At 38.9% G+C, this 14349-nt stretch overlaps 1 protein-coding gene across 1 annotated transcript; it reads left to right on the top strand.

Moving 5' to 3' along the window:
• The first annotated feature begins 9373 nt into the window (after nt 1-9373).
• Nucleotides 9374-9879, top strand: LOC122049488. The gene is made up of 2 exons (XM_042610864.1): nt 9374-9662; nt 9743-9879. Exons 1-2 carry the CDS (start codon nt 9378-9380, stop codon nt 9788-9790), a joined length of 333 nt encoding a protein of 110 aa, XP_042466798.1. The 5' UTR covers nt 9374-9377; the 3' UTR covers nt 9791-9879.
• The last annotated feature ends 4470 nt before the right edge of the window (nt 9880-14349 follow it).

Here is a 14349-nt window from a genome sequence, read left to right on the forward strand (position 1 = left end):
TCGAACTGGATTTTTAGAAAGTTCTCCATTCGTCCTTTCCAGTACTCGAAATCTTCTCCGGTGAAGAGCGGGGGCCGAATGGTGCTGTAAGCCTCTTGTTGGGTCATTGATACCTTGCACGACAAAAACAATAAAATATATTCCAAGACTTGGTCTTGGATTAGTAGTGTGAGAATAAAAAAAAAACGGACTCGAGTGGTGTTGCATGATGTGCGAATCTGTCACACCCACAAATCAAATTAACAATTTATACTCAACCAAACCCCTTAACCTACACTAAGTAGTACAGTAGATGACTGGGTCGTCTTTCACGTGGAAACAGTGATAGGACGTTTGCTCTCAGACAAAATCGAATAATGGGGTTTTGTTTTGGAATTTCTACACCTAATGTAAATAAAGAAATCCTAACTAAACAGCAAATATGAACTCACAATGCAATGTCACTCTACATTATGAGGATCCAAGAAACATTCATAAAGAAAGCAACAGTTAAACAAAAACAAGTGCAATTAAACTAAATGAACTTAACAGCAATTAAACGAAATCTAACTATACATAATTGATAACCTGCATCACATTGTCACACTATGATACAAAATCAACAATCATGCATAGTGAAACTAAACAAAGTGCAATCTATCAATCTAAGAAACAATAACAAACATAACAACTTAATTAAGCAAGAAAGTAAACTACATTAAACTTAAACAATTAACATGAAGGTAAACTAACAACTAAACAATTCAAACATGAATGTAACTAAAATATCCAAAATGCATAAGAACAAGACTAAACAAATCAAACATGAAAACAAACTAACTTAATTAACCACATCCACTCATCCACGATCATGCACCAATCCAACTACCCTTCGTCGTCACACAAAGGGCCCAGATCTAGAACGCCATCACTGGTGAACAGCAACACAGACGACCGCTCCTGATCACGAACAACTTACTTGAGTGATCTGTCGGAATTGGAGAGCTTCTGCCGGAATGGAAGTATGCACTGAGATTGCTGGAATTCCTGCCTTCGAAACACCGTCCGCAAGAAGCCACAACACTGCTCAGTGATGGAAGAAGAAGAAATTCGCCAGAGAAGAAGATGGGGCAGCCGGCTTCCTCCTTGGAAGCTTCTACTTTCAGAACGCCGTCCGCAGAAGACCCTCCTCTGAGGAAGGTATGAAGAAGGGTGCTTGCCGAAGAAGAATGCCTCGCCGTCAAGAAAACCCTAGACCCAAAGCCGTTGTCCGCTCAAAGAAATCGCCGAAGCTTGCTGCCGTCGTCGAGTTGAGCAGATCGGAGAAGAGAAATGGATGTGGAGGATCGGCTGGCCGACGACAAAGGAAGAGAAGAGTAGCTGTCGGCCGGTGGTGAGGAGAAGAAAGGAGACGCGGGGAAGATCATGAGCCCTAGCTTGTGAGGAAAAATCGCGAGAAGAGAAGGGGTGTGTCGCTATTGTGCCGTGTGAGAAGGTAAGGAGGAGAAGTTTCTTAACAGGTCGGGTCGGGTAAAGGTTTTGGGTTGAGAGGTTAGAGTGAGTTCCGGATCCGGATCCAATAAGAAGATGAAATTGGGCTTTTATAATCGGGCTTTGGATAAGGCTTATAAGTGTAGGCTTTAGGATCAAATTTGAATTGGAGCTCCACTTCTTAGATGAATCCTTGGATGTCTTCATCTCGATCAACGGTCCAGATCGCTTTAAATCAGGATGGAGGGCTGGATCACTTAGATCTGACTAAAGGGGCAGATCTCTCTTGATCTGGATCAACGGTCCATATTGATTCAGCTTGATCTCCTCCATTGACCTCCAAATCAAACTAAATTCGATCTGGCTCGACCCTAATCCATGGCTCTTTGAATTTCCTATAAAATCACATAAAAAATATGAAATGAAATTATATAAATTGTAGGAAATTTATAATTAAGTCCAAAATGAGTCCCTATTCGCAAATCATGATATAAACACAATATTATGTATGCGAGAAGGTATAAAATGCTAAATATAAGAGCCAAAATAATACATAAAAATACCCATTATCATTGCACCAGCTTCGAGCAAAACCGATTCGTACGAGGAAAAATTTGATCAGAAAATAGCAATTATGTCAGTTCCAATCGACTTCGAAAAATAGAAAATACCACGAAAGAAATGCATGATTGGTGGTTGCACCAGATCAACGCTACCCTGCTCTGATATCAATTGTTGGATCGAGAAGCGCTAGAGGGGGGTGAATAGCGCTTGTGGCTTTCACTCGTTTCGGAATCACAAAACTCGAGTAATAAACGCAGCAGAAATTAAAATAATAATTACACACAAAGACACGAGGAGTTACTTGGTTCAGAGCCTGTGGCGACTCCTACTCCAAGGCCTATGATCGTTGATCGCTTCCGGTAGGCAACAACTATAAGCTCGAAAAGTTATTACAAACTAATTACAATTTGAACTATAAAGAAAAAGTAGTACCGACAACAAGAATATCAAATCTGAAGCTCGGGGTTGTCGAGATGATGTTGCAGCACTTCAGGATCGTCTCTTTAGTAGCTTTTAGCGTAAGGATTGCTCGGAAGTTGATATATAGAGCTGCTGGTTGAGACTCCCTTATAAAGGGTGTTCAAGGTGCCTCTATCAAGCTCCAAGGTGCCTTAGACCCTAAGTTTTATCTCGCTTCGATCGCTGTCGATCAGGCTTTGACCGCTGCTCATTATCCACCTGAAGGCGCCTTCAATGCCACTCCAAGGCGCCTTCGAGCAGTGATCCAAGGTGCCTTCAGTCCCCATGAAGGTGCCTCCAGCTCCTCTGGATAGCTGGCTTCGGCTTGCACCCGAGGCACCTCCAAGCTCAATGGAGGCGCCTCGAACACTGTTCATCTGAGGTGAAAGTTGCTCCTTTGTTCCTGCAAAATGTATTAGTCCCAAACACATACCCTGCAAAACTAAGTTAGCACACAATGGGCATAGTAAATAAAATATTGATAGTCTCCGGACTATCTTGGATCTGACTTCGGATTTCCAATCGGAAACCTTAGGTCGACCCAACGCCTACTGTTCCCTCTGTGGGGAACGCGTCCTCACCTATTCCTCTCAGGAGAGTTGCCTGTTACCAATGCGATCCTCCGGATCGACTGGACTTTTGCTCAGTGCTCGATGGTTCCGGACTTTCTACTGGACGCCCGCTCCCTGACCCGTCCAATCTTCCACCTGGTTCGCGACACCAGGACTTTCCACCTAGGGTTACCACCCCCTAGGACTTTTGCCTAAAGCCCTCGACCCACCAAGACTTTCCGCATAGGGTTACCACCCCCTATGACCTAGGGGTACCACCCCTAGGGTTTTCCACCTGCCTAACCTTAGTTAGGACTTTTGCCTAAGTACACTTAGGTCTTTCCTGCAAGCTCATTCAGACTGTTAGATCACAACATAACCTTAACTTTGAATCCTTTGCCATTATCAAAACACTGGTTCGATTGTCGGATGCTTCCCACACCAACATAAACTTTTCAAAGGATTCCAACTTGTGTCTCATCATATACATATAGTCGTACCTACTGAAATCATTAGTAAAAATAATGAAGTAATGATAACCTCCTCTATCTGCTAATCTAAAAGGGTCGCATCCTCGGGGCCATGGTGTCGCGGTAGGACATCCAGGTTGTCACCCAGGCACCGGCAGTTCAAACCCCAGCTATGGCGTATTTGCAAGAATTTTTCCTCCAAAGGGGGGGGTGTAACCAAAGGATGTTGGACTTCTGGACTGGCCACCGTGTGCGCTTCCCGATTTACCCTGGTGGTCGGTGGGAGATTTTCGTGGGGTCGGACCGGTCACCCCTAGGGATAGTCAATGAGGTTAACTGGGATTATCATTTTTTTTATTCTAAAAGGATTGCATATCAGTATGTATGAGTCCTCACAAGTTATTAGCTCTTTCGCTGTGTCCACTAAATGGGGTCTTTGTCATCTTGCCTTGAAGATAAGATTCACATACCTCATATGATTCAAAATTTAATGAGTCCAAAAGTCCATCCTTATAAAGTTGGGATATGCGACTCTCATTTATGTGACCTAAGTGACAATACCAGAGATATGTTTGATTCAAATCATTAGATTTGAATCATTTGATATTTATGTTATAGATTGGGTTATCAAAGTCTAGAACATAGAGTCCATTCATAAGATGTGCACTACAATAGAATATTTTATTGAAATAAATAGAACAACATTTGTCCTTTATTACAAATGAAAAACCTTTCTTATCCAAACAAGAAATAGAGATAATGTTCTTAGTCAAAGCAGGCACATAATAGTACTCTTCAAGTTCTAAAACAAGCCCAGTGGATAAAGATAAGGAATATGTCCCTATAGGTATAGCAGCAACTCTTGCGTCATTGCCTACTCATAGGTCCACTTCGCCCTTTGTCAATCTTCTACTATTTCTTAGCTCCTGCACATTAGTACAAATGTGAGATGCACACCTGGTATCTAATACCCATGAAGAAGAAATAGATAGATTAACCTCTATGACATATATACACTACTAGAAAATGTGACTTTTGCGTCAAGCAAAATTGCGATGGCCAGTTTGTCATCGTAAAAGCTTATTATTTACGTTGATAAAATTATCCATCGCAAAAAAGTGGTAGCATAATTTTTTTGCGTCTGGAATCTTTATTTACGACTAAAAATACAGTGACGCATATAATAAGATCTTTTGCGATGGATATTTTGAGCATTTACTATGCATATCTGGCCATCACATATATCACTACTATATGCGACCGAAAATAAGATTAGTTACGACGCTTAATTGACCGTTGTATTTAGTTATATATTTGCGATGAGTAAATTCTTTTTATATGACTGATATTAATGGGACGCAAATGATAAACTGTGATATAAACCCTAAGCCGCCTTCTTTTCTCCCTCTCGCCAAATTTTCCCTCGGAGCCTCCCTCTCCGTTTCTCCCTCTCGCCAAAAAACATAGCCATCGCAAGCCCTAATCTCCTGAACTCGCCCTCCCCAGTCCCCTTTCCCTCCATTGTCGCCTTCCCCAAAGCCCTTTCCTCCCGAACTCACCCTCCCCAAGCCTCTTTCCCTCCATTGTCGCCTTCCCCAAACCCCTTTCCTCCCGAACTCGCCCTCCCCAAACCCTTTTCCTATCCGGTGGAGCAATGGCTGAAATAGAAAGGATGTACTAGAGTTGTAGCTCTTGTTTCGTTGATTGAAAGTGTGGCTTACGGCGGTGGCAGTTGCGGCATATGGTGAAGCAGTGGCGGCGTACGATTGTCTTGTGGCTTATGGTGTTCATGTGACTGGTGACCTACTCTCCTAATGCCTCTTTCACAATCATCCCCTCTCCCCTTGCTGCATCTATTTGCTTTTTTTCTTTGCCCCCCTCACTTTCTTTCTTTCTCCCTCAGCCCTCCCCTCACAGTACGCCTCCCATTCCCACCGCAACTTTGCTGACTACAGTATCTAGAAAGGTCAAATTACCCCTCTTTCAATTCTTATTGTTCTTTATCTATTTTTGGTTTCCATTTTCTTCCATTTTTTGACACTTGATGTTTAATGTCTTGTATTGCATGATATATGTAGGAGCTTTATCCTTGTCTAGGTGGAATTTGTTGATACATTTAAATCATGGGCTGAATTAAGCTACCTTTTTTTTTTTTTAGAAAATCTGGAAATCACATGGTTGTTTATAAGCAGCATTTAGTTGATTTTGGTGCATATTAATGATATTTTGGGACTGAAATTGATGGCTAATTATTGGATTCAGTAGATTGCTTGTTTATGATAACGTGAGGCTTAATTATTACTTGGATTATTGGGAGGCTGAAAACTTAGTGAAATGTTGGAGTTTTAATTGCTGCATTACATGAGCTATTTTTCCCTTGATATTTAGATTTTGGATGAATTAAATTGCACCTAAAATGTCTAGTATTTGAGCTGCAAATATTTGAGTTTGCACCATCCAACTAAGCATTTTTTCCTTTCAATTTTCTTTTTATCTTCCAACTGATTCTTCTCCTCTATCTTCACTTCTTGTTGTGGCAGCTTTAAGAGCTTTTAATCGCGAAAATCTTGGCCGGAGGAAGAAAAGGGCTTGGGAAGGACACTCTCACCCTTTTTACAAGGTAATTTTCCCTTTCTTTCTCCTTTGTTGGCTAGTTTGGATTTGAAAAGTTCAAGCTAGATTTTGTTGATTCTTGGTAAATGTTAGTCTTGTTTGTTGCGAGCATGAATTTTTTTTAGGCTTACATGTGTAGATGTAAGTTGAATGTTAGTCTTGTTTGTTGTTGAAACTTAAGCTTAAATTGTGCTTGAAATGTTGAATTCTCTAGAGCATGATTAGGCTTTGTTTTTTTGAGCATTACACAAAAATTTTGAGGTTTGGATGCACTAAATTGTATTTGATTTGTGGAGGTGAGAGTGTGAGCTCTTCTTGCATAATGTAGTTATTCAATCCTTAAATTTATGGCTTAAAATATTAAATTTGAAAGGTGCGTTAACAAGTTGGAAATTGTTGAAATTTTTATTTTTCTTGTTAATTTCTATTGGGCTTGCTGTTTTTGGAGCTTAACATTATGTTTATTTTGATATATATCCATTTTATACATGTATATATGTGTTTTATCTTAGGTTGATTTGATGGATAAGAGTTGGATAGATTTATGTGATTCAAAATCAGCTGAGTATGTCTCTGGAGTTAATAGCTTCTTGGAATTTGCATTTAGGGACAAGTCTTCTGATTCACAAATTGTGTGCCCTTGTAACGTGTGTGATAATCGATATTTTAAAAACAGAAGTGAGGTTTCAGAGCATTGTTTTTTTAATGGTTTTCTTAAAGGGTATAAGAATTGGACATACCATGGAGAACCTTATGTATGTCGGCGAAGAGGGGATACTTCACATAGTGGGAATGAAAATGTTAGGGATGATATGGTTGGAATGCTTCATGAAGCAATGGGAATTCCTAACGTCCATAGAAATATAGACAATGATTCTCAATCATCACCTGAGAATATTGAACAGAATGTTGATGATGCAACTAAAAGATTTTTTGAATTATTGAAAGATGCAGAGTCTGAACTGTATCCTGGATGTGTTAAGTTCACAAAATTATCATTTATTGTTCGTTTGTTACTTTTGAAGGTAACGAACGGGTGGACTAATACTTCCATTGACATGCTTCTTCAACTTTTGAAAGAGGTATTCCCAGAGGCAAAAATTCCCACCTCATTCTATGAAGCCCAAAAGCTGAATGATGATTTGGGTTTCACTTGTGAGACAATTGATGCTTGCCCTAATAATTGTATGTTGTTTAGAGGATGCTTGCCCTCATTCATTTTATCTAGCCAAGCAGAACAATGTTGGTATGTGGCTGATCCGATTGATTCAAATTGGAATGTTGTAATGAGAATGTCACTTAGAGATAATTTTGACATTTACTCAAGATTCCATGATACTGATGGTTATTTTCCACAACCCCTTGATGATCGCCCAATTGCTCGTGAGCAAGATGCCACTTGGGTGAGACAAGGGGTGGAGGCTATTGCTGTTGACACAATGTTGAACTTGAATGAAACTGAAAGACAAATGAATGAAAATGAAGATGCTTGATATATATGTGCTTATCATAATTATATGAATGTAAGTCTCTTTCCTTGCAAATTTGGTTACGCATGTAATGTGTACCTATATGTATCGGATGGAATAGCATGTTTCCAAAACTTACCATCTTTGTCTGTTGTTTTTTTTTTCTCTGATTATTTTCCTCATTATATTTAATCACTGCACCTTCAATTGTAATTGCTTATGTTATTTCGTTCCAATATTGGACAGGGAGCATGGGAGGAAAAAGAAAGTTTCGTGGCACTACGATGGTTGACATTATTGAGAAGAGGGTTACCAGATCATCAAGGAATCTTGGACAAAGTTCGATGCCCGGGCAACAATCACTACATGAAGAAGGAAGGCAAACACAGCCTCAAACACAGCTAGAGGTTCAGCCACAGCCACCACCACCACCACAACCACAGCCGCCACCACCTCCACGACCGCAACCACAACAGGAAGCACCTCAATTACAACTGCAAGCATGTCAACTAGAGCACCAGCAGCAAGAAGGATCTACTGCTACTAATGATGCTACAATTTCAGGTTATGATCTGCCATATATTTAGTTATTTAGTTAAGGCAGCCATACATTTGTCTATCTATATTTTTCTCAACTCTTCTTCTATGATTTAATTTGTATGCTACTACTAATGGAATTAAAATTTATGTAGTACTTAGTATAGGTTCAACATCTGAAGGCTCTAGGAGAGGCCGTGGTGGTGCTCGCCCTTGTTTACGGTGGGGTACATCAAGGAAATTGGAGGTTCACCTTGGTAACAATGGCAAGATTGTTGGTTTGGACAAGATGAAATTGCAGTCCACTCTTGGTGTGTTGGCAAGAAATGGTTCCAAGCTCCCCCTCACATATCCATCATTCTCAGATATACCACCATCCTTGACTGATGATATTTGGGAGGAAGTTCAAGTTAAGATAATTTTGTTTAAATGGTTATTGATAGACTATTATAATAATCTATTATTTTAAATATTCATGAAATATTATTATTTCAGGACAATACTACTTTGCATCCGGAGGCAAAAGTAAGAGTATTAATGGATGTGGCAGTGAAGTGGAAGGACTTCAAGAGTCGTTTGAAGACAAAGTATTTTGCTCCTTTTGTGGCCACTGATAATGTACCTATGGATAGTCCAGATAGTCGTGTTTCAAATGATCAATGGAAGACCCTAGTTGCTTATTGGAAGGACCAAAACATCATGGTTCTTACTCTTTATTTATCAACATTTCGTATGACTATACTAATATTTTATGCGTCTAATGCTTTGTAACATCTTTTGGAAGGAAATTTCTGAACGAAACAAGAAAAATAGGGCTTTGTTGAGGTATCCACATCGGACTGGAAGAATATGTTTTGATGAGATCATTGAAAAGGTAAATTCTGTATAATTTGATTCCTTCAATATGATGATATTGTCAAATTTTCGGTGGCAATGAGTTGGTAACTTTTTATATTATAGATGCGGGCTACTAGCATGGACACTTCTCGCCTCGATGTTTTCCTTATGACTCGCATGCCGAAAGCGGGTAAAAGTCTTGATGCGGATACGAAGACAATGGTTGTAAGTATAAAAACTTGCTAGTTTTTAGAGTTATAAATAAAAAATGGTTCTTTTATAATCTAATTTCTTGAATGGTGTAGGACGCTATAAGAGATGCCATTTCTCGAGTTCCTGAGTCGACGTCACAACCACATTCAAGGAGAAGCTGTTGGGTAGCCTTGTTGGTGGAGAGGCGGCCTCGTATGCGCTGTTTGGGTACAATTTCAGCACCAAATGCAGCTCCCGGTTCATCTCATTTAGCTCCGAGTTCATCTAATGCAACTCCTATTTCTTTGGAGTCAATCCCAGAAGGATTGATGCAAATGATAATTGATAAAGTAGGGGAGTACGTGCTTGAAAAGGCACGGGCTGAAGCACGAGATGAAGTTGCTGTTGCCTTAGAGAATTTCTTTCAAACCATTGTTGCTGGAGCAAATAATGATCCGAATAGATCATCTGTGAGAGCAGAAGGAAATGCAAGTACACAGGTATTAGATTTTAGGTGACTTAAACAATTTTAAGTTCTTTCTTATAATTACTTTGTTATTAAACTACCTTTTATAAATAGGTTGCTGATGCATCGAGCGTCCATAAGCCAAACGACTCTTCACGTTGACTTGGGATTTATTTGAGATGATCTTCTATGGTATTAGCTAGGTTAGTGAATTTGGACTACTTATTAGCCAATAGTGTATATGAGCCGGATATGTCATGTATTGTTGGGTTTTGGATTTTAATTATAATTTGTATTTGGTGAAAGTTCTGAATGGCTAAAATATATTTATCTAATAATTATGTATATATAGGTTGTTGAATTGCAAAAAAAAAAATACGGCGGGAGGAGGATTAATTGCAAAATGAATCTAAAATTTTGGTTAATTGTGTATAGGTTGTGTATATATTTATCTAATAATTGTGTATAGGTTGTGTATATATTTATCTAATAATTGTGTAAAAAAATAAAATAAATCTAAAATTCTGGTTAATTGCAAAATGAATTTTTACTGCGGGAGGAAGATTATATTTGTCTGTCACAAATATTATTAGATTTGCGATGACCTCACGTCTTTGATATGTTAGTTGCAAATAACCTTTATTTGCGTCACAATTGCGACGACCTGACAATATCGTCACAAATTTGAATTGTTTGCGATGACAACATCCACATCGCAAGAACCCCTTATTCTCGATGCGAATACATTTGTGACGGCATGGTAACCGTCGTGGAGTATTTGCTACCCTCACGTATGCGTCAACCTCTTTTCTGTCGTAAGACCGTCGCTAATGATGATTTACGTCGAAAATGCTACTTTTTACGACCAAAGGACGCCGACGCGAAAGACCACTTTTTTAGTAGTGATACCTGAGGCGGAAGTCTCACTTCTCTTCCTTTTCAGTTCCTCTAGGTACATCTTGCAGTTCTATCCAGTCTCACCACAGTGGAAGTAGGCTCCTTTCTTAACAACCCCACCTTTGGGTTTCAATGCATGAATCTTACCCTTGCCTTTCGCTTGGGTCTTACCCTTACCTTTGGGCTTCCATTTGCCAGGTCCTTTGGCACCATCAAAAATGGTACTAGACTTTACCTTCTTAAAGTTGAGTTCAGCAGTTCTCAAAATGTTCAACATCTCAGGCAATAGTTTGTCAATTTTATTCATGTTATAGTTCATGATAAATTGACTATAGCTCTCGGGCAATGACTATAGAATAATATCAATGGCTAATTTTTATCCTAGTGAAAATCCCAATCTTTATAGATTCTCCATATACCCAATCATTTTGAGTACATATAATCCTACAGGACTGCCTTCTTGCATCTTGCATTGAAATAGAGCCTTAAAGATCTCAAATCTCTCATGCCTTGCTTATCCTTAATATAGTTGTCTAAGATATTCAACTATATCATAAGCATCCATGTTCTCATATTACTTCTGAAGCTCAGAGTTCATGGTGGCAAGCATAAGGCATGATATATCTAATGTATCATCTTGATGCTTCTTGTAAGCATCCTTATCATCTCTAGTGCCAGTAGTGAGGGTGTTTCAGGAATAGGCTATTCTAGGATGTACAATTTTTTTCTTCCTTGAGAACTATTCACAAGTTCCTATACCAATCTACGAAATTAGCTTCATTGAGCTTGTCTTTATCAAGGACAGATCGCAAAGAGAGTGTATTAAACGTACTAGATGGCATGGTGATCTACAATAATAAAATGCAGAAATAGGTATCATATCAAGATTATTTAATTAGGATTTTAATTAAATGATTCTTCCACTAAATTCTAAATCTTGGTAGGAGCAAGTCACTACCAGCTCTAAACCCAAAAGCAAAGACATTCAAGTGAGACAAGATCCATATTATACCTCATCTTGAGTTAGCTTTAGCTAATCGCCTAAGACTTGTATAACTTAGGTAGGCAACATGTACCAATTGGACAAGATCCATATTTTACCTTATCTTGAGTTAGCTTTGGCTAATCGCTCAAGACTTGTATAACTTAGGTAGACAACGTTTACCAATTACATCTTATGTAACTCTTGCATCATTGGGTGAATAAGACTATTTGTTCATTTGTCCATCTTTTAAAATCCATATTATAACTCATTTTGAGTTAACTTTGGTTAATCATACAAGACTAGTATAATTTGAATTACATCACATGGGATATGCCTCTAAGTTCTCAATCAAATTGAGGTAACTTAGTTAAGTCACACCCAAAGTTCAATAGTTGGGCATCACAATTGTCATGTCACACTCTATCAAGATAAAATGAGTCACTTTGCTTTGGCAAAACCTAACTACAAATGATCAAGGTAGTAGTGAGTAGCAAACTTTGGTAGGCATATGAAAATGACCTAATTACGATAGCTACACATGCATCACATACATTTATGGCATATCATGGCATACATCAGCATATACTCTAATTAAACGTGACATGGTTTTATGACTCCATGAACTACAATCTTCTCAAGCCAATGAGAAGATCGAAAGGTTAACCTAGGTCTAAGCATCTTCTCCAAGTGCTTCCTTGGTTGCCATGTGTTGTTGTCCTTCTCCCCTTTTCACCATCATCCAGTAAACTCTTTCTTTCTCTAATTTGTACATTACAAAATCTAAAGAAATCATGAGTTACATTCGAGGGTAGTTTAAATTTACAATCGGAATGAAAAAGAGGAGAGACACGACACGCAGGCGATATTATAAATTACAATATATGCATAGCTCCAATCACATTGGGGTTAAAGGTCTATAACCAGGCACTATGTCATATAACATTCACAATATCTTTATGACATAAAATATACTATGATTCTAACAAAGACTTATAAGCCCCAACACCATGGTGGTCCTACAAAACCTTTAGCTGAAGCATTATTGTTCACAATAGTGTTTTGGTCGAGACCCTACTGTTCACAATAGTTTATAAGCCAAGGCCTTTGACTGAAATCTAACTCATAATCATGCAAATCATAGTAAATCTCTCATTCAATTTTTATATCACATATAAAAATCTAACTATAACTTAGTATATTTCTTTGCAAGTGGCTCTGATACCACTGTAAGGATCTAACGCGCTAAACACATAGAAAACTCAGCGAAAAATAAACTAGATCATTTCCAAAAAAATCCATGTAAAAGAAAACCAATATACTAAGTTTGATGAGAAGGAGTTACACCTTTGTTGCGTGCCCTTTGCAATCCTAGCCATAACTTTTCTTTGGATGCAGATCTCAGCGTGATTAAGTGTTCGCGCCTCTATGGTATCCACGTGAACACGTTCTATCCATTTCATGAACTCACGATTTGTAGAAGAAAGCAACCTTTTGTTGTGCTAGCAACCCACAAGGGAGTTTCAACCAAGAAGAGTTTCGACCAAAAAGAATTTTAGCCAAGAAGAAGAGAGACGATGAGGAGGAAGCTCAAGGGACACTCCAATTTTGATTTAATGAAAATTCCATTCAAAAATCCTATTTATATCCATCTAATGAATACCAAGGGTTTTTGCCCTTTGGTCTTCTTCTCTTTAATGCATGATTAATTCTAATTAATCATCATTATTCTCCTTTTAATAGGTTAAAATATTATATTGGATTAATCATTAACCCAATAAGCCTAATAATCTCATAATTGGCTCTTAGGGCTAATACTAACAGCACGGAGACCAAATTGGTTGAAATCTGGCAGGAGAAGTCCAGCTAGGTTGATAGTTGACACGAAGTCCAAATAGGTTGAGATCTGGTAGGAGGAAGTCTAAATTGGTTGAAATCTAGTAGGAAGTCCTGGTGGATCAAGGGACCTAAAGTTTGCAGTTGGTAAGTAAAAGGTAAGCAACTAGAGGAGAGATCAGTGAGGACACATTCTCGATTGAGAAAATACTAGGTGTCGGTCTAGCTTAGGTCCATTTGGGAAACCTAAGCTGAGACTATGACTAGATCCTGGTCTTAAGAAGATTTGATCTAATTACTTCTACTATCTTACTGTATTGTGCTAACTTTATTTACAGGATAAATATATTTTTGTTACATGGACTAACGCTTTTTACAAGAAAAAATGGGCTGAAAAAAGATTGTCAAAACGCTCGGAAGGGATCTGGGTGTCCGGACTCTAGGCGCTTGGAGTTAGTCTGGGCGCCCGGGGCCAGCTTTGCAGGGTGGTGTTTGGCCAGGCACCTAGGCGATCCAGGCACTCAGAGTTGATCCAGGCACTCGGACCAAAAATATTATCCAAAAGCTGAGTTGGAGCACGATGACTGGTTGAACCCACGTAAATGGTCCAAGCGCCTGGAGGGGGTCCGGGTGCTCGGAGGTGGATAAACTTGATGGATCAAGTTTCAAAGAGAGGTCACCACATCAGCAATGGTCCAGACGCCCGGAGGGGTTCCAGGCGCCCGAAATGGGCCTATATAAATGAAGGCGATGGAATTTCGTTCTGTTTCAATTTCCCCTGTATAAAAATTGTACAAGTACAGAACTTTTCCTAGCAACCCATATTTTCGATCAGAATGTGTTTGATTAATCAAGCAAGTTCTTAATGGATCAAAGCACACCTTGATCGAAGTACAAGATCACTTGCCTCTTGTGTTGGTATTCAAAATCGATACAAAGAAAACTAAACTAATTACGCAGTGGAATCAAAGAACTAGTTGTACCTTTTCCTTTGTAGCTAAAGAAC

Source organism: Zingiber officinale, chromosome 2B (assembly GCF_018446385.1).
Source record: "Zingiber officinale cultivar Zhangliang chromosome 2B, Zo_v1.1, whole genome shotgun sequence".
In the NCBI taxonomy this organism is placed as follows: Eukaryota; Viridiplantae; Streptophyta; class Magnoliopsida; order Zingiberales; family Zingiberaceae; genus Zingiber; species Zingiber officinale.